Source organism: Geotrypetes seraphini, chromosome 4, assembly GCF_902459505.1.
Source record: "Geotrypetes seraphini chromosome 4, aGeoSer1.1, whole genome shotgun sequence".
NCBI classification, from domain to species: Eukaryota; Metazoa; Chordata; class Amphibia; order Gymnophiona; family Dermophiidae; genus Geotrypetes; species Geotrypetes seraphini.
In genome coordinates, this window is record NC_047087.1 from 41,071,879 (window position 1) to 41,095,859 (window position 23,981).

Below are 23,981 nucleotides of genomic sequence, written 5' to 3' on the forward strand. Positions count from 1 at the left end.
GTCTCTTACAGGGATGGATCGAGGAGAAGACCCACCTGCGCTCCCATCTGCCTCAGCCTCTCACCCAGGGCTCCAAAGTCCTTAGGTATGTTCTCTGGGGTTGTTCCTGGCAGTGCGTTCGTACCCACGTGAATAAGGAGCATGGGGAAGTAGTCCTCGGGCCTGATGAGTCGTCTAGCAGGCAGTCACGTCCCCGGATCCTGGCCCCTGGCAGGCAGCAAACCCTCTCTCGACTGCTCGGTAAGTTGAGTGGAAAAGATAGTCTAAATGTTAAGTAGCTAGTTGTATGTGCCTGGTAGTGGAGTTCATTTCCCTTGGTGGTTGTCCGGGAGCTCTCCCTTGAGGCATCTTCTCAAGGCCCTTCGCAAGGCGCTCTCGCTTAAGGCGAAGCGCCTTTGCCGCCCGCCTTCGCCGTGCGCCAAATGGCTGTGCGCCATTGGCTCCTCCCCTTTTATGGGCAGAGCTTGGCTGGTGATGTCGGGGGTGTAGGCGGAGCTTTCACTGCCTCCTCCGCTCTGCTATCCTCTCCCTGAACTCGCCCCTGCAACTTCTCTCTCCGATGCCTCTCTCCTCCTCTCTGCTTAGCTCAAGCAGGTCGCTGCACGCTGCCACGTGCTCTGCTAGGCTCAGCTCGCCCTGCACTCCCTGGCTGGCCTAGTGAAGCGAGTTCTCCGTCGCTGGCTCCTCCCCTTTTATGGGCGGAGCTTGGCTGGTGATGTCGGGGGGTGTAGGCGGAGCTTTCACTGCCTCCTCCGCTCTGCTATCCTCTCCCCGAACTCGCCCCCTGCAACTTCTCTCTCCGATGCCTCTCTCCTCCTCCCCTGCTTAGCTCAAGCAGGTCGCTGCACGCTGCCACGTGCTCTGCTAGGCTCAGCTTGCCCTGCACTCCCTGGCTGGCCTAGTGAAGTGAGTTCTCCGTCGCTGGCTCCTCCCCTTTTATGGGCGGAGCTTGGCTGGTGATGTCGGGGGTGTAGGCGGAGCTTTCACTGCCTCCTCCGCTCTGCTATCCTCTCCCCGAACTCGCCCCTGCAACTTCTCTCTCCGATGCCTCTCTCCTCCATCCCTGCTAGCTCAAGCAGATCGTTGCATCGCTTGCCTACGTGCATCATTGGTCCATCTAGCACATACCTGGCATGATAGAGGAAGTTAAGTCTAAAGGGAAATCATCCCTATTTTAAGTAAAATAGAGGGGATTAGTGGCAGTATGTGGGGTTTTAGAAAAAAAGATCTTTTAAATTCCAAGATAATATAATAAATAACTTTATTTTTCTATACCGTCAACACCCAAAAAGTTCTAGGCGGTTCACAGAACAAGAGGGATGGACATTCCAGTGATGATACAAAGCACACAGAAAAGCAGTACAAAATTTCAATAGTGAAGAAAACAATAAGAAACTATGATATAGTCATCAATCAAGTAACACATTTTTTTGAACAAATAGGTCTTAACCAATATCCAGTAAAACTACACCAAAAACAGCCCATGGGGACTACCCTGAACTACAAAAATTGAAGGGAAATAGGTTCTAGAGGAGGGGGACCCTTGGTTCTGGCTGCAGAAACCTTAAAATTTTTGTTTTAAAGCCCCCTCCCCCACTTTTCCCTATATGCTATGAAAACCTTATTTACTGTATCATGTGCTCGCCTGCTTCAGCTTAGGAATGCAGCTGAAATAAATGTATAAGAACTCGGTCTCATAAGTTCTCCAGATTAATTTGGTCTTTGGGCTGCCAGTCAGACCAAGGTCGGACTGAGCCTCAAACCCTGGAAAGCCTTTTGTCACAAAAGGGGAGAGGACCACACAGCTGGCCCAGTATTAATCCTGGCCAAGCTGGGAAGGAGCCAAAGAGCCTGCATTTAAGCGATAAATCATGGGTGCAAGTTACGCAGGGAAAGGTCTCCAAGCTAAAAATAAAATTCAAAAGCAGGCTGGCTAGCTGGTGTCTCCGAGGGCTGATCCTGATGGCAGTAGACTTTTGCAGCATGAGTCTGCGTTTTCTCCCAGGCAGAGGTCTCAACAAGTGGGAACCTCTGGTCACCGAGCCTCCAACACTTAGAAAAATACTCTAAAATAATAAAACCATACAGCACAATATAAACACTTCTGAGCAACTTGCTTGCAGAAAAAAACTGAGGGCAGGGGCAGCTCACTGGGAAGGAGGTGGAGTTCAAAAGATGATCAACAGCATTCTTCAAGCAACATGCAGTTCAGATGTATAACCTTAGTGTTCAGGACCACTAGACACATTGCATTAGAAATCAGGTTGCGAGCTAGCTTCAAGGGGAACAGACTCCGAGCTCCACAATGTCAGATGATAAGCTCTCAAATGTAGTCTTTTGTGTTTAAAGCGTGTTTTTTGCTAGTCTTTTGTTGGGTGCCCTGAGAGGACCTGGGTTCAGGCCTCAAAGGAGCAGCAGGGAGTAAAATTAATGATAAAAGAATATACATTACCAATACAGAGTATCCAGTTAGATTTAGAGCTGCTTCTGTGCTTGGGTGGATGAGAGATAAAAGACAATTTGTACTGTGTCTCTCTAAATAGGTGAGATGTGGAGGTGTAAAAGGGTTGAGAGGAGGCAGAGAGGGAAATGAGCAAGAGTGGAGATAAAGGGAAAAGCAAGTGAGGGGGGATTGTGTTTTATAGGTATGAGTCTTGTTCTAAAAATAGCATCTATTGTTAGTAAATTCTGATCTTTAACATATTTTCTAGCATCTCTGTGTTATAATTTAGTAACTGTTTGAGACAATGGCCAATTGATAAGGATGGTGTGATTCTGGTAGATGGAATCAGTCTGTCTGGCTTCTTTTGTTCCATGAAAGTACTGTAATTAACATCTTCTTGAGAATTCCAGGCTGGCTAGATACTCAAGATATGTGGATTCTGAGCAAGGGTTTTAGGGTCTATCTGTACTAACATTCCCAGAGTCAGATTGTTTAATATAATATCACAGAGTACTTTGCTGACATTCTGGTTAGGCCAACAGAAATGCTGACAGCTAGCATACAGTAACGCAAGACTGACACACAAGTCCTATTGCAGGCTGGACAGATTATAGGTATAGGTTTCCCAGAGTCTGTGTCCTCTCTCAGGCAGAGCTGTCCCAGGGCCACTCGCAACCTTGTGAGCACTGCAAAGCCTCTGGATTTGGATAAAATCCAAAAAAATTTAACAGAACAGATCAGAATACCAACTTCTCAAAATGCTTACAGAAGGAAAAACTGGAGGGGACACTACATCCACTGGAGAAGGATGCAGAGTTGAAGAATGTAAATTTCATCCTTCTGCAACACTACTTGCAATTTGGGGAATATTACCTATAGTTGGAACTATTAGATACACTGCACCAGAATTAGACATTGGTATTCCAGTACTTAAGCTTCAAAAATAAATTCTACATTTCATTTTTTACATTCTCAAATATGTCATCACTATGTCAGGTTTCTTAAAATAAGTATATCTATCAATACTTTAATACCTTTTTCAGATTGGCAGAAAGTGGTGCTTGTTCAAGTGTTGAGCATGGTTCAATTCTTTTGCTTAAAATTATAGGATGTTTCTGGGCATTAAAATTTATTTTCTGCAACTGTGAAGAAAGATATTTTTGTCATGTTTATCTACAAATATACAAATAACAATCCCTCATACCCAAAAGACTTACACATCCTCGATTAGGCAAGCCAGGGCTAGCTGTACAATACCACTTATTACAGCTCACTCTGAATCCTTTTATACCAAACTACACACATGATAATATGATATTTGCCTACTAGGAATTATTGTGTAGGAAAGAAGGAATAAAAAAGAAAGGCACTATAATTGGCAGGCAGGGAAAACCCCATCAGTAAACAGACCAGGCAAAAGCCTTGGGTGGCAGAATTTATGAGTGTATGGCGGGGGGGGGGAAGGGGGGGGGAGGAGGTGGAAGGAGAGGCAGTGGCAGAAGAGTAACACTTCATAAGATGCTGTGACCATGCTGCGGGATCTTTCAGCACAGGCCCATACTCGGGCCATATATGTATTGGAGAGGGTCTCAAATGAGGACCTGTGCTGAATTTCACTTTATGTTTAACTACTTACTATACCACCTTTCAACTCATATCAGCAGAACAGTTTACACACTAATCAGTAAGAAAGAAAAAAGCTAAAATAATAAACAAGATAGAGGAAATAGAAATAAGAGTATGGGAAAAGGGAAGATCTGAACAGCTGCCCTCACTAACACTGCCAATCATGCTGTGTTTGCTGCTCTGGGGAGGGCAGAAGAAAACAGGTAGCTCTTCAGTGCAGCTTTGAACTTATAGAAAACTCACTACATATCAAAAGTGGAAGGGAATTCCATAAGGATGGTGATAGAAAAAAGAATTCCATAAGGATGGTTGCAATTGAAGCAGGCTATTCAGGTGGGACTCCCTGAATGGAAAACTCTTAATAATCAATATAGTTTAGAGTTCCTATGTTTCCAGGCAGACTTCCTGGGACATCAAGCCGCGCAATGGTATAAATTAAAATCTGGATTTTTTAAATAAAAAACCAAAATATGGTCTTAGAGACATTTGGAGCATTGAGATTAAGCATCAAATTTCTGCTTCTCAATGGCCACGGATTTGGGCTTGGAGAATGAGATGTACAATGTCGACATCTATGAGACAAACTTGGTTCTTTTTATTACATAGAGCTTTTTGGACCCCAGTTCGTTTACAGAAGTTGGATAGCTCTAAATCTAATAGATGCTGGCACTGTAATCTGGAAGCAGGGACACTTGATCATTTACTTTTTTATTGTCCCTGCATTATGAATTTTTGGAATTCAATTTGATCTCAAATAAATTGCTTATTAGAAAACCATGTTGCTCCGTCATACGATACTGTTCTGTTCGGTATTTCTATGAGGAAAAAAAGTCAATTAACAGAACATAACAACAAACTTTTAATGATCATGATGAGTGTTGCTATTCAACATATTACTAACAACTAAAAAAATTATACTAATCTTAGTTATGCATTTTGGTGGAATTCCTTAAGTCATATTTTTTAAATGGAAAGAGTTATTGCTTTACAGAAAGGTAGTTTTAAAAATTTTCTAAAGATTTGGGGGCCATTGGTTAAATATTGTAATGAATAGGCATCGGTTTTCCTTTGATAATATGTATATATATAGGGGGGAGGGGGTGATGGGGGAAAATTTGGTTTAATAATGTGTTTTATAATATAATTTATGATATGCTTTAATGATTTTATTGGTGGGGGAGGGGGAAGGAAATTAATTAATTAATATATTTATGAATTTATTGAAGGAATTTCAAGTGTTGTATGATTGTCTTTCATGGTGTTCTTTTGTGCACTTGTTGTAAGTTTGAAAATGAATAAAGATTTAAAAAAAGAAAAAAAGAAAAAAAAGAACAAAGGAATATAGAGGTAGTGGTTTATAACAGAACAAAGGGTTCTGTCCTATGATAATACAGTATAACGGTCAAGGCCAAGAAGAAAGGCACAACTGTGGTGGAGATTTTTATGAGTTAATAGCAAAACTGTGTGTATTCTGTAGCTGACTAGGAGCTAATGGTAATGGATATGAACAAACTATCTACCCACATAAGATCATCTCTGTCACATAATGTTTGCCCTGCCATCTTCTACCGTACTATGTCAGAGTGCGGCACAGGGGTTAGAGCTACATCCTCAGCATCCTGAGGTTGAGGGTTCAAATCCACTCTGCTCCTTGTGAACCTGGGCAAGTCACTTGGTCCTCCATTGCCACAAGAATATTAGACAGATTGTGAATCCGTGGAACAGACAGGAAAAAATGCTTGAGTACATGAATAAATGCATGTAAACCATTCTGAGCTCCTCTGAGAGTATGGTATAGAACAGTGGTCTCAGACTCAAAACCTTTGCAGGGCCACATTTTGGATTTCTAGGTACTTGGAGGGCTTCAGAAAAAATAGAGGGGCATAATCGAAAGGGACGTCTAAGTCCGTGTTCGTCTAACTCGCAAGTCATCCAAAGTAAAAAAATAGTCTAGGACACATTTTCATAAAATATGTCCAAAATTATTTTCTTTTGAAAATAGTCTAATTATACATCCTGCCAATCTGATCGTCCAAGTCGCTAAATCTTCCATCTTTATACCACATTTTCGTCCAACTTTTCATCCAAGCCAAAAACGTCTAGAACAAGCTCTGTTGGATGTGGGAGGAGTCTGCAAAGTGATGGACTGAACACCAGACATGGCACCTAAATAGTGGGATACCTTACAGGGCACTGCTGTGAACTTCACAAAAAGGGTGCCATGTCTTCACCTCACTACAGCTCCCTTATAGGTCATGGTGAGCCTCCCAAACCACCTCCAGAATCTCCTAAATCCACCTATTTACCACCCCAATAGCCCTTATGGCTGCAGGAGCCACTTACATGCTAGTGAAAAAGGGTTTTGGGGGTGTATAGGGGAGTGCACATGTTTATGTATTAATGCAGTGATTACAGGGGCTTATGGGCATGGGTCCTCCTCTCCATGAGTCCCTAACCCACCCTCAAGACAGCTTAAGCCGCCTCTGTGCTGGACGACTAGGCTTTCCTATGCCAGGCTGCCAGGTGATGATGGTCTGGAGGGTGAATTTTAAAGGTGTGATTAATATTTTTATGGGGGGGGGGGGTCGGTGATCACTGGGGTAGTGTGTTTGCAGTGCTTATCTGCAGGGCTGTGGTGTCGGTAGATAAATGTTCCGACTCCGACTCCTCAGTTTTTTGTACTTCTGACTCCGACTCCGACTCCAGGCCCGAAATTTCCTCCGACTCCACAGCCCTGCTTATCTGGGGGGGGGGGGGGGGGGGTCTGTTTTATGTGTTTGCAGTGCTTATCTGGTGACTTTAGATGGGTTTTTGTGACACAACATCCCAAGTTCCGTCGATCCTGGGCTGTATAACTTTCGGTTATACATGCTGTATGACTAAGTCTAAGCCAGCCCACATCCCGCCCTCAACACTCCTCCTGAAACGCCCCGTTTAGCTTTGGTTGTTCAGCGGCACTATGAAGGCCTAGGTCATTTAGAAATGCGTCCAAAACCCATTTTTCATATCAGCACTTGGACGTATTTGGACAATGTTTGTCCAAGTGCCAACTTAGGCCGGTTTTTGGATGTTTTTCTCTTTCGATTATTAGCCCCTTAATGTCTTATTAAAGAAATGACATTTTTGCATGAAGTAAAACTTTTTATAGTTTATAAATCTTTCCTTTTGGTTAAGTCTTAATAATAATATTGTAATTTATAGCTAAAGAGACATATGATCAAGAAACTGTTTTATTTTGCTTTTGTGATTATGATAAACATACTGAGGGCCTCAAAATAGTACCTGGCGAGCCGCATGTGGCTCCCGGCCCACAATTTTGAGACCATTGGTATAGAATATTGAACAAATAAATAAATGAAGGGGAGTAACTTCAACCTCAGCCCAAGAGGATGTAGAGTGGTGGCATGGAAGCAGGGCCAACAGGGAGAATAGGAGTCAAAATGCTGGACTCGTTAGGGAAAGGGTTAGGAAAGTGTAGGTAAGATGCTGGACAATGGGGAAGAGTAGGCACTTGAGTTGCTGGGGAGGAGGGAATGCAACTAAAGATTTGCCTAAGGCATCAGATACTCTTAAAGCTGGCCCTACTGGCAGGCAGGCACAGGAGGTACATGAAAACCTTTTAAAAAACATAACCCTTATTTAATGGAAATTTGAAACAAAGTACAGCAAAGTAAGGGAGGGGATAGCTAGAAGTGAATCTTATCTGGATAAGTGCTTCTCAATACCCTTATAGACTGCCTCTGCACAGCGATTGGACCCTGAGTAAGAAGACAAGGGTGGCAGGGAAGCTGAAGACCCTGACCATGCTGGAACCAAACCAGATCGGCATAACACGGTCTCGGTCAATCTGGGGCCACCAAAATTACTGGATCTCTGTGTTCTGCAATGTGACACAAAACGTGACCTCTCATAGGCCACGGGGGAAAAAATGGAGAGGAGACCGCCCCGAGGACAGGACTGCACCAGAGCATCCAGGCCATCGCTGCCAGCCTCTCGCTGATGGTGGTAAAACTTTGTCTGCTTTTTTGTTCTTGGTGGTCTCCATGAGGTCTAACATTGAGCGACCCCACTGGTGCACTATGCGCTCAAACGCTGTCCGGGAGAGACTGCACTCTGGAATCCAGTGTCTGTAGATTGAGAAATCCACTTGAACATTATCTACGCCCGCACGCGTGCCAAGGAACATAGCTACTAGCTGCTTTTCCGCCCAGGAAAAGAGCAGCCAAGCTTTCACGCTCAGAGAAGGACTCCTGGTGCCTCCCCACCCTTTAATAAAAGACACTGCCATGGAATTTTCTGAGAACACTTGAACAGCTTGATGATGGAGGCACTTTTAGAAATGTAGCAAGGAAAGGCAAATCGCCCTCAGCTCCAGGTGATTGATCAACCACTTGCTCTCCGAGGGCGACCACCGGCCCTGCACCAGGAGAAACATACAGACTACTCCCCAACCGGAAAGACTCACGGCCTTGGAATCATGCAGACCGAAAACTGATGCGGCAGGCCCTGGGACAGAGTCAGAGGACTCGGTCACTGCCTCATGCTGCTGCGCGGTGCCACTGCTGACCAGTGGAAGTGGAGCAGTTAGCAAGTCCCGTTGTGGGTCCATCAGGACAACAACGAATCCTGAAGAGGACACAGCCGAGCCCTGGCCCCCAAAACTCCTTTGAGCGATGCCACAATGAGCCTCAGAACCTGGAGATAATACCAGGACGTCGGAGCCGGAACAGCTAACATGACTCTAATGGAATGCTGAATTTTCTCTCTTTGAGCCAGGAGAACACTTTGTTCTAAGCCGTGTGGAACCGGACCCCGAGAGATTCCAGAGCCTGCGTAGGATCGAGGTGGCTCTATTTAAGACTGAGTACCCACCCCATGCATTGCAGTAAGGGCACCACTTGTCACACCGCATGGGTCCCCTCCGCCAAGGAGGGAGCTCTGATCAGCCAGTTGTCTAGTGGACCAGGCTACCCTTAGAGTGCATGCGAGCTGCTACCACCACCATTATCTTGGTAAAGGTCCTGGGCGCCATCACCAGGTCGAACGGAAGAGTGGCAAACTGAAAGTGTTGACCCAGAACGTGGAACCATTGGAATCTATTGTTACCCGAAAAGAGGGGGACATGAAGAAACACCCCTGTGAGAACCAAAAATGCATAGTAAAAATTTTCTGAGGTATATTAAAAGCAAGATGCTTGGAAAAGAATCAGTTAGACCCCTAGACGACCAATAGGTGTAAAGTAGTTCTTGAGGTAGACAAGGCCATAGCAGAGAGATTAAATGAATTCTTTGCTTCAGTCTTCACCGAGGAAGATGTGGGGGAGATACTGGTACCAGAAATGGTATTTAATGCTGATGAGCAAGAGAAACCGAAACAATTGTTTTTAACACTGGAAGATATAATGGGGCAATATGGCAAATTGAATAGTAGAAAATCGCCTGAACCTGCTGGGATACAGCCCAGAGTACTAACAGAATTGTAAAATGAACTTGCAGAGCTATTATTAGTGATTTGTAATTTATCTTTAAAATCTACCACAGCACTGGAAGACTGGAGGGTGGCCAACGTAATGCCGATTTTTAAAAACTGTTCCAGAAGTGATCCGGGAAATTATAGGCCGGCAAGTTTGAATTCGGTGCCAGGCAAAATGGTAGAGACAGAACATATAGCACAGTTACTTACCGTAACAGGTGTTATCCAGGAACAGCAGGCAGATATTCTTGACTGATGGGTGACGGCACCGACGGAGCCCCGGTACGGACAATTTTAGAGTGATTGCACTCTAAGAACTTGGAAAGTTCTAGTAGGCCGCACCGCGCACGTGTGAGTGCCTTCCCGCCTGACAGAGGCGCGCGGTCCCCAGTTAGGATAAGCCAGCTAAGAAGCCAACCCGGGGAGGAGGGTGGGACGCAAGAATATCTGCCTGCTGTCCCTGGATAACACCTGTTACGGTAAGTAACTGTGCTTTATCCCAGGACAAGCAGGCAGCATATTCTTGACTGATGGGTGACCTCCAAGCTAACAAAAAGAGGGATGGAGGGAAGGTTGGCCATTAGGAAAACAAATTTTGCAAAACAGATTGGCCGAAGTGTCCATCCCGTCTGGAGAATGCATCCAGACAATAATGAGATGTAAAAGTATGAACTGAGGACCAAGTAGCAGCCTTGCAGATTTCCTCAATAGGAGTGGAACGGAGGAAAGCTACAGATGCTGCCATCGCTCGGACTCTATGGGCCGTGACAGAACCTTCCAGTGTCAGTCCGGTCTGAGCATAACAGAATGAAATGCACGCTGCCAGCCAATTAGACAACGTACGTTTAGAAATAGGACGTCCCAATTTATTCGGATCAAAGGACAGAAAGAGTTGGGGAACTGATCTGTGGGGTTTCGTACGCTCTAGATAGTAAGCTAGAGCCCTCTTACAATCCAAAGTATGCAGAGCCTGTTCCCCAGAATGAGAGTGAGGTTTCGGAAAGAAGACAGGCAGAACAATGGATTGGTTGAGATGAAATTCAGAGACAACCTTAGGGAGAAACTTTGGATGTGTACGCAGAACCACCTTGTCATGATGAAAGACCGTAAAAGGTGGATCTGCAACTAGTGCATGTAGCTCACTGACCCTCCTGGCAGAGGTAAGAGCAATAAGGAAAAGTACTTTCCAAGTGAGAAACTTGAAAGGAGTGGTAGCCAAAGGTTCAAATGGAGGCTTCATTAAGGCGGAAAGAACCACATTGAGATCCCAGATAACAGGAGGGGCTTTAAGAGGTGGTTTCACATTGAAAAGACCCCGCATGAACCTGGACACCAGGGGATGAGCTGAGAGAAGTTTTCCATGAACCGGCTCATGAAAAGCAGCAATGGCACTGAGGTGGACTCTGATGGAAGTAGACTTAAGGCCAGAGTCAGACAAAGAAAGCAGATAATCCAACAATGTCTCCACTGCCAGGGAAGTGGGATCAAGATGATGAAGAAGACACCAGGAAGAAAATCGTGTCCACTTCTGATGGTAACATTGCAGAGTGGCTGGTTTCCTGGAGGCATCTAGAATGGAACGAACGGGCTGAGACAAAAGAGTATCATGAGAAGTCAGCCCGAGAGATACCAAGCTGTCAGGTGCAGAGACTGGAGGTTGGGATGTAGAAGGGTCTCCTGATGCTGTGTAAGCAGAGAAGGAAACAGTGGAAGAAGAAAAGGTTCCCTGGAACTGAGTTGAAGTAGAAGGGAGAACCAATGTTGCCTTGGCCACCTCGGAGCAATCAGAATCATGGTGGCTCGTTCCCTCTTGAGCTTGAACAAGGTTCTCAACATGAGAGGCAGAGGAGGGAAAGCGTACAGGAATAGATTGGACCAGTCGAGGAGAAATGCATCCGCTGCCAGACGGTGAGGAGAGTAAAGTCTGGAGCAAAAAAGGGGCAGCTGGTGATTGTGAGGAGCTGCAAAAAGGTCTATCTGAGGAGTGCCCCATTGAGCGAAGATGGACTGTAGAGTGAAAGGATCGAGTGTCCACTCGTGAGGCTGGAGAATTCTGCTGAGCTTGTCCGCTAAGGAATTCTTTTCTCCCTGAATGTAGATAGCTTTCAGGAATAGATGGTGATTTATGGCCCAAGTCCAGATCTTCTGGGCTTCCTGGCACAAGAGGCGAGAGCCTGTCCCACCCTGTTTGTTGATGTAGTACATCGCAACTTGATTGTCTGTGCACAGCAGGAGGACTTGAGGAAAGAGAAGATGTTGGAAGGCCTTGAGGGCATAAAACATCGCTCTGAGTTCCAGGAAATTGATGTGATGCTTCATTTCCTGAGCTGACCAAAGTCCTTGAGTTTGGAACTCGTTCAAATGAGCTCCCCAGGCGTAAGGGGAGGCATCGGTGGTGATGATAAGTTGATGAGGAGGTAGATGGAAGAGAAGACCTCTGGAGAGATTTGAGGATATCAACCACCATTGTAGAGACTGACGAAGAGATAATGTCACAGATATGTGACGTGAGCAAGGATCCATCGCTTGGGACCACTGGGTAGCTAGGGTCCATTGAGGAGTGCGCAGGTGAAGACGTGCAAAGGGTGTGACATGAACTGTGGAGGCCATATGACCCAAGAGTATCATCATTTGCTTGGCAGAGATGGAATGTTGTGGAAGCACCTGCTGACATAGAGATTGAAGCGTTTGAAGACGGTTGGATAGCAGGAACGCTCTCATGAGGACTGTGTCCAAGACAGCTCCGATGAATTGAAGTCTCTGAGTGGGGATGAGATGAGATTTGGGTAGATTGATCTCGAACCCCAGAAGTTGAAGAAACAGGATGGTTTGGTTGGTGGCCAGGAGAACAGTCTGAGATGAATTGGCCTTGATTAACCAGTCATCCAGGTAAGGAAAGACCTGAAGGTGGTGAGAGCGTAGAAAGGCAGCCACCACAATAAGACATTTGGTGAACACTCTTGGAGAGGAGGCAAGACCGAAGGGCAGCACCTTGTATTGGTAATGACAATGATTGATCATGAAGCGTAGGTACTGTCTGGAGGCCAGATTGACCGGTATATGAGTGTATGCTTCTTTGAGATCGAGGGAACATAGCCAGTCGCCTTGATTGAGAAGAGGGTAAAGAGTGGCCAGAGAAAGCATTCTGAATTTCTCTTTGACCAAGCTTTTGTTTAGATCGCGAAGATCTAGGATGGGTCTGAGATCTCCTGTCTTTTTGGGAACTAGAAAATAACGGGAGTAGAATCCTTGCCCCTTTTGATCTAGAGGAACTTCCTCTATGGCGTTCAGAAGGAGGAGGGATTGAACCTCTTGAAGAAGGAGGGAAGACTGAGGAGTGTTCAAAGCAGACTCTTTTGGTAGACCTTGGGCAGGAAGAGTCTGAAAGTTGAGAGAGTAGCCGTGGTGGATGATGTTGAGGACCCACTGGTCCGAGGTGATGGTTTCCCAACGGCTTATGAAATGAGTAAGGCGTCCTCCTATAGGCAGCGGAAGATGGGCAGATGGAGGGATACTGGCTATGTCCTGGAGAACCAAGTCAAAAGGGTTGTGAAGGTTTTTGTGGAGGAGGAGGCTTCACCTGTTGTTGCTGCTGTGCAGGTTAGTGTTTTGCCTTTGTTGTTGCCTCTGACGCCTGGGTTGTTGAGCTGCCGGTGGCAAAGGACGAGCCACAAATCGACGCTGGTAGACCGATTGCTGACGAAAAGGCCTGGTAGGTGGGGTCTTCTTTTTTGTTTTGAGGAGAGTATCCCACCTAGTTTCATGAGCCGAAAGCTTTTGAGTAGTGGAGTCCATGGATTCTCCAAACAGCTCATCCCCCAGGCAAGGTGCATTAGCCAGTCGATCCTGATGATTGACATTAAGTTCTGACACTCTGAGCCATGCCAGTCGGCGCATGGCCACCGACATAGCTGTGGCCCGAGAGGTCAGCTCAAAGGTGTAATAGATCGACCTGACCATGAACTTTCGAAGTTGTAAGAGCGATGAAGTTTGGCGAAAGGCAGATTTTTTACGGTCAGGGAGGTACTTCTCAAAAGCAATCAGATTTTGTATGAGATGCTTGAGATAGAATGAGAAGTGGAAAGCGTAATTCCCTGACCTGTTGGCTAACATCGCATTCTGGTACAACCTCTTGCCAAATTTGTCCATGGCTTTACCTTCTCTGCCAGGAGGGACTGAGGCGTATACACTAGCTCCCGTGGATTTCTTTAGAGTGGATTCCACTAATAGAGACTCATGTGGGAGCTGTGGTTTGTTAAACCCAGGAATCGGGATGACTTTATATAAGGAGTCTAATTTGCGGAGGGCTCCAGGTATGGTCAAAGGTGTCTCTAAATTCTTGTAAAACGTCTCTCTCAAGATGTCATGGAGAGGTAATTTGAGATATTCCCTTGGAGGTTGGTCAAAATCCAGTGCATCAAGAAAAGCTTTGGATTTCTTTGACTCAGCCTCCAAGGGAATAGAGAGAGAGTCACACATCTCTTTTAAAAAAGATGAGAAAGAGGTTACATCTGGTCTAGATGATGGGTCTAAAGCAGAAAGATCCTCATCACCAGATGAACATTCCCCTTCAGAGAGAAGAGGGTCCTCTGAGTCACCCCACAGATCAGGATCCCGAACCTGAAAACTGCGGCCTCGAGATTCCGGTGTGGAGGGTTCCAGGTGTCGGGATTTGCGTGCCGACTTACCTGACCTCATAGACACGGTACCGGGAGACATTAAGGGCTGCATCGGTGCCGAAGTCTGAACAGCCTGGTGTTGAGCTCTCGGTTCCGGTGCGAGGACTGGCATGGAGACCGAGGAAGCAGAATGTAGCGGTACCGACAAAGTGGATGCCGAAAGAAGGGGCTGCTCCACTGTCGGTACCGCTGGCTCAGACCGGACCGGGACCGGAAGGCTCGGTGCCAAAAGTGCAGGAAGGAGTTGTTGCAACTGTTCCTTAAGCTGCGCCTGCAGGACAGCGGCGATCCGCTCGTCCAGCGAAGGCACCGGTACCGCCTTTTTCTTCTGCGGTACCTGCGGTGCCGCTCTACGCCCCGAGGATGAGGAACCCGAGGTCGAGGGGCTCACCTCTATTGGGGCGGAGCACTTCCGTGGACGCCTCGAGGTCGGCAGGACTGGGCTCGCTGCTACTGAGACCGGAGGACACTCCAACGGGGAAGGCTTCTTAGCCGGCTTACCTGAGGGATGCGACGCCGACGCGGTATCGCGCGGTGTCGACGAGGTGGATGCCAACTGAGACGGGGCCGATGTCAGTGCCGGTGCCGCAGAGTCAGACATCTCGGCACCAAACAATAATTGCTGCTGGATCTGCCGATTTTTCAGAGTTCTCTTTTTTAAAGTCGCACAGCGGGTGCAGGTAGACGCTCGATGGTCAGGACCAAGACACTGTAGACACCAGTTGTGTGAGTCAGTGAGTGAAATTAGTCGTGCACACCGCTGGCACTTCTTAAACCCGGGTTGAGGGGGCATGAAGGTAAAAACGGCTTCTGCCAAATCGAAGGCCGAGGCCTCGATGGTGGCAACAGGCCCCGCCGGGGCGAAATTGAAAGAAGTGAAAAAAAAAACCCAAAGTTTTTTTTTAAAGAAAAGAAAATAAAAGAAAATGAAGGAAACAATATTTCCTTAAGGGTTTACGCGAGTGGGAAGGCGATATGAAAAAAGTCTTCAACAGCCGTTGAAGAAAAAGCGTCTTGTTAGCTCCGCGGAAACTAAGAAACTGGGGACCGCGCGCCTCTGTCGGGCGGGAAGGCACTCGCGCGTGCGCGGTGCGGCCTACTAGAACTTTCCAAGTTCTTAGAGTGCAATCACTCTAAAATTGTCCGTACCGGGGCTCCGTCGGTGCCGTCACCCATCAGTCAAGAATATGCTGCCTGCTTGTCCTGGGATAAATATAAGCATAGATTAATGAGACACAGTCAGCATAGATTTAGTCAAGGGAAATCTTGCCTCACCAATCTACTGCATTTCTTTGAAGGAGTGAATGAACATGTGGATAAAGGTGAACCGGTCAATATTGTATATCTGGATTTTCAAAAGGTGTTTGACAAAGCACCTCATGAAAGACTTCTGAGAAAAATCAGAAAGTCATCGGGTAGGAGGTAACATCCTATTAAAGATTAAGAACTAGTTGAAAGATAGAAAATAGAGAGTAGGGTTAAATGGTTATAAGAAAGTCAGACCAATAATAATAATAATAATAATAATAATAATAATAATAACTTTATTTTTATATACCGCCAGCTATCTTGCGACTTCTAGGCGGTTTACAGTAAAAGAGATTGTGAATACAATAAAAGAAAATGTAAATACAATAAAGAGAGGCTTTACGTACAATGAATTAAGGAGTTTAGCAGTGTACATCTCAATACAATAAAGAGAAACTTTATGTACAATGAATTAAAGAGTATAGCAGTATACTTCTCGTACAATGACTTAAAGAGTAAAGCAGGTTACATCTGATAATATTAATAATGTTAACAGTTTGTGTGTTGCAAGGCCCGGAAGTGCCAAGCTGTTTGCTCAGAAGTAGAAATATTCCGTGACTTGGATAGAGTGTTCGTAGTTAGTGATTAGGGGTTGGGGTTAACAGTTTGCAAGTTTAGTTATGTGATGATGTTGCGAGGGGGTTGATGTTCCGGTTCGTTGCCTAGGTGTTTCAAGAATAGGTAAGTTTTTAGGTGTTTCCTGAATTCTTCATAATTGTTTGTGTGTGCAATGAGTTTTTCTAGGTCTTTACCCCATATGGCTGCTTGATATGATAGCAGTTGTTGATGGTGTCTCTTATATTTGCACCCTCTAGCCGGTGGGGAGACAAATTTCATGTGTGTTTTTCTTTCGTGTCTGTTGGTTGGGAATGAGAAGAGATCTGTGATGTATTTTGGGGCTAGACCATTTAATACTTTGAAGCAGAGACATCCTAGCTTGAACTTTGTGCGCGCCTCCATCGGCAGCCAGTGTAGGAGTCGGTAAGAAGGGGTTATGTGATCGGACTTCTTCAGCCCGAAAATCATCCTGACTGCTGCATTTTGTATCAGTTGTAGTCTTTGCATTTGCTTCTGGGGGATCGTCAGATGGGTGATGTTGCAATAGTCCAGGTGGTTTAGTATTAGGGATTGTACTAGCATTCTGAAAGCTGAAGTGTGGAAGTACGCCTTAATGGACTTAAGTTTCCAGAGAGTGAAGAACCCTCTTTTGATTAAGGAGTCTATGTGGTCCTTCATGGTTAGGCTTTGGTCTAGTATTACTCCTAGGATCTTCATCGTTGGTTGAATGGGGTAGTTTAGATTGTTAATGTGTAGTGATGTTGTCGTATTCTGTGCGTGTGGCGAGGCTATGAAGAATTTAGTTTTTTCTGAATTGAGCTTCAGTTTGAAATCTGTGGTCCATTGTTCCATCGTGTTTAGCGCTTCAGTTGCTGGGGGGATGGTTTCAGAGGGGGATGCCGTAAATGGGATTATGATTGTGAAATCGTCTGCATAGCTGAATACTTTTATGCTCGCTGGGTTAGCTGCATGCCCAATGAAGCTATGTAGATGTTGAAGAGTAGTGGGGATAGTGGGGATCCTTGTGGAACGCCTGATGGGTTTCTCCATGTTTTTGAGAGATTGCAGTTGAAGTGGACTTGATATGTGCGGGTTGTCCATCTAACCCACTCTTACCACAACCTCTTAAATGTAGACATAGTATGTTTTAAATTCTGGTCAGAAGTTAGTCTTTATATAGGGAATTTAGCATCTTAAACACAAAGAGATCACATGAACACATAAAAATAGATTCATTATCACAAGTGCATAGGTTAATTTACTCTTCCATGTCGATACTCCCCTTCGCCCCTTGACCATCTTGATGCTTAGTACAATTTAGAGCTATAAATTGGTCACTACTCAAACATAATTGAATGTCAATGTTTTCCTTTCCAGAAAGGCAATAAGGTAATGCATGTTCAGCAAAGGGGTCATACATACATTACATTAGAGATTTATATTCCGCCATTACCTTGTGGTTCAAGGTAGATTACATAAGAAGTTATCTAGACATTTACAGAAGTATTACAGAGTGGAGCGGGTTGTTACAGGGGATTGAGATGATTCTTGCGGTGTTAGTTTGTCTTTAAGGATTTCTTGAATAGCATGGTTTTTATTTCTTTTCTGAAAGTTTTGTAGTCTGGGGTCGTGATCAGTAAATTAGAGAGTTGGTAGTCTAGTTTTGCTGCTTGTGTGGCTAGTACATGTAATTAATGATCTTACTAGTTCCAGAAGAATCCTAGCGATACATTTGTTTTTCCACATGAGCAAGTAATAATAATAACAACAACAACAGTTTATATACTGCAGGACCATGAAGTTCTATGCGGTTTACAATGATTAAAAGATGCTAGAGATTGATACAATCACTTCTACTGAAACACTAAAAGTGAAGCATATAACTATAACAAATAAAAAAATGAGATTTTGCAATACCTGTTCCAAACTGAGAATATCGGCATCTTTCAGAGGATCAGGATTTAAAATCTGCAACAGTCTGTAAAGTTTATATACATTATATCAAAATGTTGAATCAAGAGTTTTACAGGTTTTTTTTTACCTAATTTGAACAGGAAGGCATAGGATATTATGAAATATTATACTATAGATGTAGCACTCTAGAAATGATGATGATGAGCATAGATCATAGGAGCCAACTTTTTAAAATGATTGGGGGTGTTCAACTCGGCATATATTACCATGTCAGTGAAAAGGAAAACAAGTATTGCAGTGTCTTGGGCACAGCTAGGCTATACTTAGATGTAGAGCACAGCAGATAGTACGCACACTGGAAGGACTCGTGGTTAAAAGGAGATCTAGGGAAACAATGAATGTCCTACCAGACTCTTCCTTCCCAACCATACCTCATCCCCACCAATTTATTCCACTCCAGTTTTCTTCTCCTCCCTCCCACCCACAGCCTATTTAGACATAATCATATTCCTCCCAGTCCATCCTATCCTATCCATACCCTCCCCCATACTCAGATAGGATGATTGTTTATTTTTGTGATAAAAGAACACGATTTTCCTCTTGATTTCTCTTTCAGTGTGACACTGGGCTATAGATCTTCTCCATTATAAAATCTTTTCAGATCATGGACCAGTCTGAAACTTTTAATAAATAGGTCAGTGTATCTCAAACTGTGTGCTGGGGCACACTAGAACGCCTCCTGAGATTCCAAGTGTGCTGCGGCACACTGAGGAAGAGAGGCGCCTGCCATCTGACTTCCCTACATGGTACAGCACTAGCGCTGCCCAATTTGCCGAAGGCCTGCATGTTGCCCCCTTCTCTCTAGTGTCCTCTGGCTTCCCCCTGGCCTCCCGGTCTCACCTTTAAAGCTAATTACAGCAGCCTGCAGAGGATCGCCGGTAGGTAAAATGATTTTATTTTTAATATAGTGATTGAAATGTGTCAGTTTTGAGAATTTATATCTGCTGTACATAGTGTGTGTATATGAAAAATAAATGGAAAAAATTGCATTACAATTAGTAAAGGGGATGGGATCTGGGGCAGAGCTTGGGTGGGTCTAGGGAGGTCTGTGATTGGGGTACTCAGTTGATATTTGTTAGACTTAGGAGGTACTTAGTTTGAAGTAGTTGAGAAACACTGCTGTAGGCAATCAGCAGGCGCTAGTGCCTCTCCTCTCCGGCCCTCTTCCCTGCTAGAAACCCCTACTGGCGTCGCAGGGCCCATCTGGAGGGCCTCTGAACACGCATGGATGTCGTGATGATGTCACACATACGCGTGATGTCATCACGGCGACGTCCACACACTTCTAGGTGCCTCAAGCTGTGGCCACTACGTTTAGTGTGCCCCAGCTCGAGAAAGTTTGAGAGACACTGAAATAGGTAAATCAACAAAACTATTATTATTATTTCCATTTACACATATAGCAATCTACAAAAAAGGGAAATGTCTACTTGGAACTGTCTGTCTTCTCATTATTCTGGCTCTCTGACTGGATTTTCTTCACAGGAAAATTACTAGAAAAAACAGAAAAGAAAAGAAAAGTCACATTAGGGCACACACAAGATTAAACTACCTGAAATTATTAATTCTATTTTTTTTTTTATTTTGTTACTTCTGGAGACTGCAGTACTATATCTGCATATGTTCATATTTTGTTATGTTAATCAAGTTTTCTATTCTGACCAATAATAGTCCCCGTTTACCTGATTGCTGTTCTGGCCCTGTCCACTCTGGGACATGAAGTTGACATCATGGAACCCCAGGGAGTTTACATTTGTATGACCCTTGCAGCACACGCTGCTGTTGCATACCGATGTAGCACACACAAGGAGCAGGACATGTTCTTTTGTGCACTCCTTCGTTTACACCCTAAGAATGCATCCACTAATTGCAAGGTGTACACAGAGCCCACCGATCTTCAAATAGGGCTTTTAAATGTTCACTCACTTAGAGATAAGAATAATTTGCTGAAAGATTTGGTACTGCAATATAATTTGGATATTTTCTGCTTATGTACTTGAGTAAAAGATCATACCAAATACTTTGGAATATAGTTCTGTATTCTGTATTTTAATATGCTTCCATTTTCTCTCTTCCCATATGCTTCCATTTTCTCTCTTCCCAGTGAGGTATCCACTGCATCCATATTATTTAATATCATCATGGTACCTAGGGTTACTTCCATTTAAATATGTGGATGATATTCAAATTCTAGCAACTTTTGATTGCAGTGATACTCGGACACTTTCACTTCTGAATTTTCAGTTCTCTGAAACTGTTCAGTGGCTGCACCTTAATAGCATGCAATTAAATGTATATAAAGCAGCATTCTTTTTTTGCAGGGACCAACATTATGTCATCCCAACATCCCTGCCCATCTGTATTACTCAAATTCAAAATTATCACTGAGCTTAGGGTGCTATCTTACTTATTCTTTCATCCTCACATCTTTGATCTTCCTGCTATTTTGTTCATTGTGTTTTATTTCATACACTTTCAGAATAAAAAATAAAACCTATGTTCCAAATTACTTTTATAATTTACATTTATTAGCTATCATCAATTTCCTTGAGCCTCATCCTCCATCTGTTTCCTATCCCCCAAATGGGTCTCTGGTCAATGGCTGCTACACAAAATTGAAACAGCTCCCCAAATAAGACTTAACAGGTCATACAATAAAGACTGTTTATACATTGCTATATTTTACATGCTGTTGCTTTTGTTTAACAGTAGACAGTACTTTTCCCAAAGCAAATATCCTTTACACAATGCAAAGCTGTAGGTTCATAGAAAATCTAATTTATTTAAACTTAAATTATAAATACCTTTTTGTTTGTATTTCAGATATCCTTCCTTCTAGAAGGTCATCTAAGAGAAAACCAGATTTCGTTATGAAGTAAAATGGTGTGGTAGCCATGTTAGTCCACTTTTAAAGGTATAGAAATAAAACAGAGCATAAATGAAATAAAGCATTTATCCTCTACCCCCCTTTTTACTAAGCAGGGGCAGAGGTTTATACTGCGGCCTGGAGTGCTAAATGCTTCGATGCTCATAGAATACCTATGAGCGTCAGAACAGCGTCAAGAGCATTTAGCATTTAAAGTACTCTAGAATTGACCTGCCTAGTAAACCTGAAAGGTAATAAATAGAAATAAAACAAAAAAATAAATGAAATAAGGTGACACCTCTACCAGGCATAGAAAAACACACACTCCATTCACATACCCCCCAATCAAATAAGTAAAACGGAAAAAACTATACGACGGCCTACCAGTCACTCAAACAGCAAAACTAGATAACCAAATCTCCAATCTATTGATAACAACCCCAGACTACAAGATGTTCAGAAAGGAAATAAAAACTATAGTCTTCAAGAAATCCCTGAATAAAGCTTAATATCACGAATACCTTCCTTCTTACCATCCTCTCCCTAACCCCTGATCCTACCTAACCCACTCTTAGAAATGATCTCTGATCTAACTTTGTAACCCTCCTTCCATAACTTTTTGTAATCTGCTTTGAACCGAAAGGTAATGGCGGAACAGAAATCTGTAATGTAATACCTTTTTTATATATATATTGCAAAAAAATGTTGTATAACTTGGACTTTGATATATACAGCTTTCTTATGGTAATTTTATAAATTATTTTTCTTCCATAAACCCTGTTGTACTTTCATAAAAGACCTCTTAGAAATTTACCCATTTGTAAAAAAATAAGTACTGTATTTTTTGCTCTATAAGATGCATCTACGTGTAGAGGAGGAAAAACCAAGAAAAAAATTAATTTGGTTCAGATTTTTTTTTTCTTGCTTCTTCCTCCTCTACACGTAGATACGTCTGGTGGTCTGATGGTAAGCAGCACCCACCCCCCCGCACCTTCTTTTAATTGCTGGCGATCCAGCACTCCTTATGGAGCGAATAACCACCTCCCCCCGCACCTTTTTTTTTTTTTAAAACCACATCATCTTTTAATTGCTGGCAGTCCAGCACTCCATATGGAGTGAATAGTTCCCCCCCCCCCCCCGCACCTTTTATTAATTGCTAGCGGTCCAGCACTCCTGCCCCTCCTCACTGGACAGCTGCCTCCGAGTCCTCTTCTCTTGCGGGTGGCAGAGCAGTGCACAAGGCAGGCGCCAGCTGTTTGCGCATCTGCCTGGTCTGGCGCCGCTCCCTCAATGGCTGCCATCAGCTCTCGCGGGAAATCTTACCTCACAAATCTACTGCATTTCTTTGAAGGGGTGAATGAACATGTGAACCGGTTGATATTTGGATTTTCAAAAGGCATTTGACAGAGTACCACATGAAAGACTTCTGAGGAAATTAGGAAGTCAAGGGATAGGAGGTATTGTCCATTTATGGATTGAGAACTAGTTGAAAGATAGAAAACAGAGAGTGGGTTTAAATGGTCAATATTCTCAATGAAAAAGGGTAAATAGTGGGGTTTGCCAAGAAAAATATGCAGAAATATTGAGAGAATAAATCTAAACCTCCAAATATAATTCCCACACAGTATAATCACACTCTATAATATAGTCCATAAACAATGTCTATCCCTCAGATGACTCACAGCAGTCAAACACTATTTAATGGAGGAAAAAGTCTCAGAATGTCGACCACATCACAGAGGCATAGCACGACTCACATTGGCTCCCAATACAAGCGAGAATACACTTCAAATTTTACTGCCTATTATTTAAAGCAATAAACGAAGAGGGCCCAGCCTATTGGAACAATTGACTAATTCAATCCACCTCAACCAGACATAGGAGAACCCACACACCATTCACATCACCTACAACTACTACATATGTACCTCCAATATCTTGCCAACTCAGATGTAATCCTTAGCAACTCAAAGAAATATACAAACTACTCCCTAAGTACTTCTAATCTCCAGACAATCCATTTGTAATCCGCCTTGAACTGCACGGCAATGGCAGAATAGAAATCTCTACTGTAATGTATCATTTTTCAATACAGATATTTCGATTCAAGGGTTCAAAAATTCAACAATTTAAAGACTCATTCACAGATTAAAAGTTGGAAGCATAAGGAGTGATTCACATTCAGAGTCAATTCCTCTTTGCAGACGCATACTAATTCCTACAACAGTACATCCCCAATCGCCCCTTCCGCTCAGCCGCGGAAAGACGACTGTGTATCACCCATGGAAAATCTCTCCAGATGGAAACGGCCTGGAAACACTCATACAGTCATTTCATCCCTCAGCTTTGGAACCAATTACCTGACCAGATAAGATCTCAAAACTCACTGATGACATTCCAAAGAGCAGTGAAGACCCTCCTTTTCAGCTAAACAGACTCTGACAGACTACCTCCCCCTTTCTGTAACCCTCCTTTGAGCCCCATTATTTAATGATCAATCTTGACCTTAGTCTCTGTGAAAAATTAAAAACTTTCCCCCCCTTTGTACCCACTACCCTGTGACCAGTAATGACCTTTGCTTTTGTAAAATGTCTGCTTTGTGAATGCCCTTATGTAACCCTTTCTGAGCGTCGGGGAGGACAGGCTAGAAATCAAAATAAATAAATAAATTATTCAATATATAGCACAAAGGACACCAAATAAGATTGACTCCCCAACTTATGTTTTACATAGAAACATAGAAATAGACGGCAGATAAGGGCCACGGCCCATCTAGTCTGCCCACCCCAATGACCCTCCCTACCTGACTCTGCGAATAGATCCCACATGTCTATCCCATTTGGCCTTAAAATCTGGCACGCTGCTGGCCTCAATGACCTGAAGTGGAAGACTGTTCCAGTGATCAACCACCCTTTCAGTGAAGAAGAACTTCCTAGTGTCACCGTGCAGTTTCCCACCCATGATTTTCCATGGATGCCCCCTTGTTGCTGCGGGACCCTTGAAAAAGAAGATATCTTCTTCCACCTCGATGCTGCCCGTGAGATACTTGAATGTC

General features: G+C 43.9%; 1 protein-coding gene across 7 annotated transcripts in view; it reads right to left on the minus strand.

Annotated features, from left to right (window-relative positions):
- TDRD12 (tudor domain containing 12) overlaps window positions 1–23,981 on the minus strand; it is a 231,110-nt gene that overhangs the window by 142,065 nt on the left and 65,064 nt on the right. For all 7 annotated transcript variants that reach the window (XM_033940266.1, XM_033940270.1, XM_033940268.1 and 4 more), the window contains 4 exons: window positions 20,865–20,907; window positions 19,491–19,553; window positions 18,004–18,064; window positions 3,478–3,585 (listed from right to left, as the gene is read on the minus strand). In XM_033940266.1, the coding sequence (XP_033796157.1) occupies window positions 3,478–3,585; window positions 18,004–18,064; window positions 19,491–19,553; window positions 20,865–20,907 (275 nt within the window). The remainder of the gene's footprint in view (window positions 1–3,477; window positions 3,586–18,003; window positions 18,065–19,490; window positions 19,554–20,864; window positions 20,908–23,981) is intronic.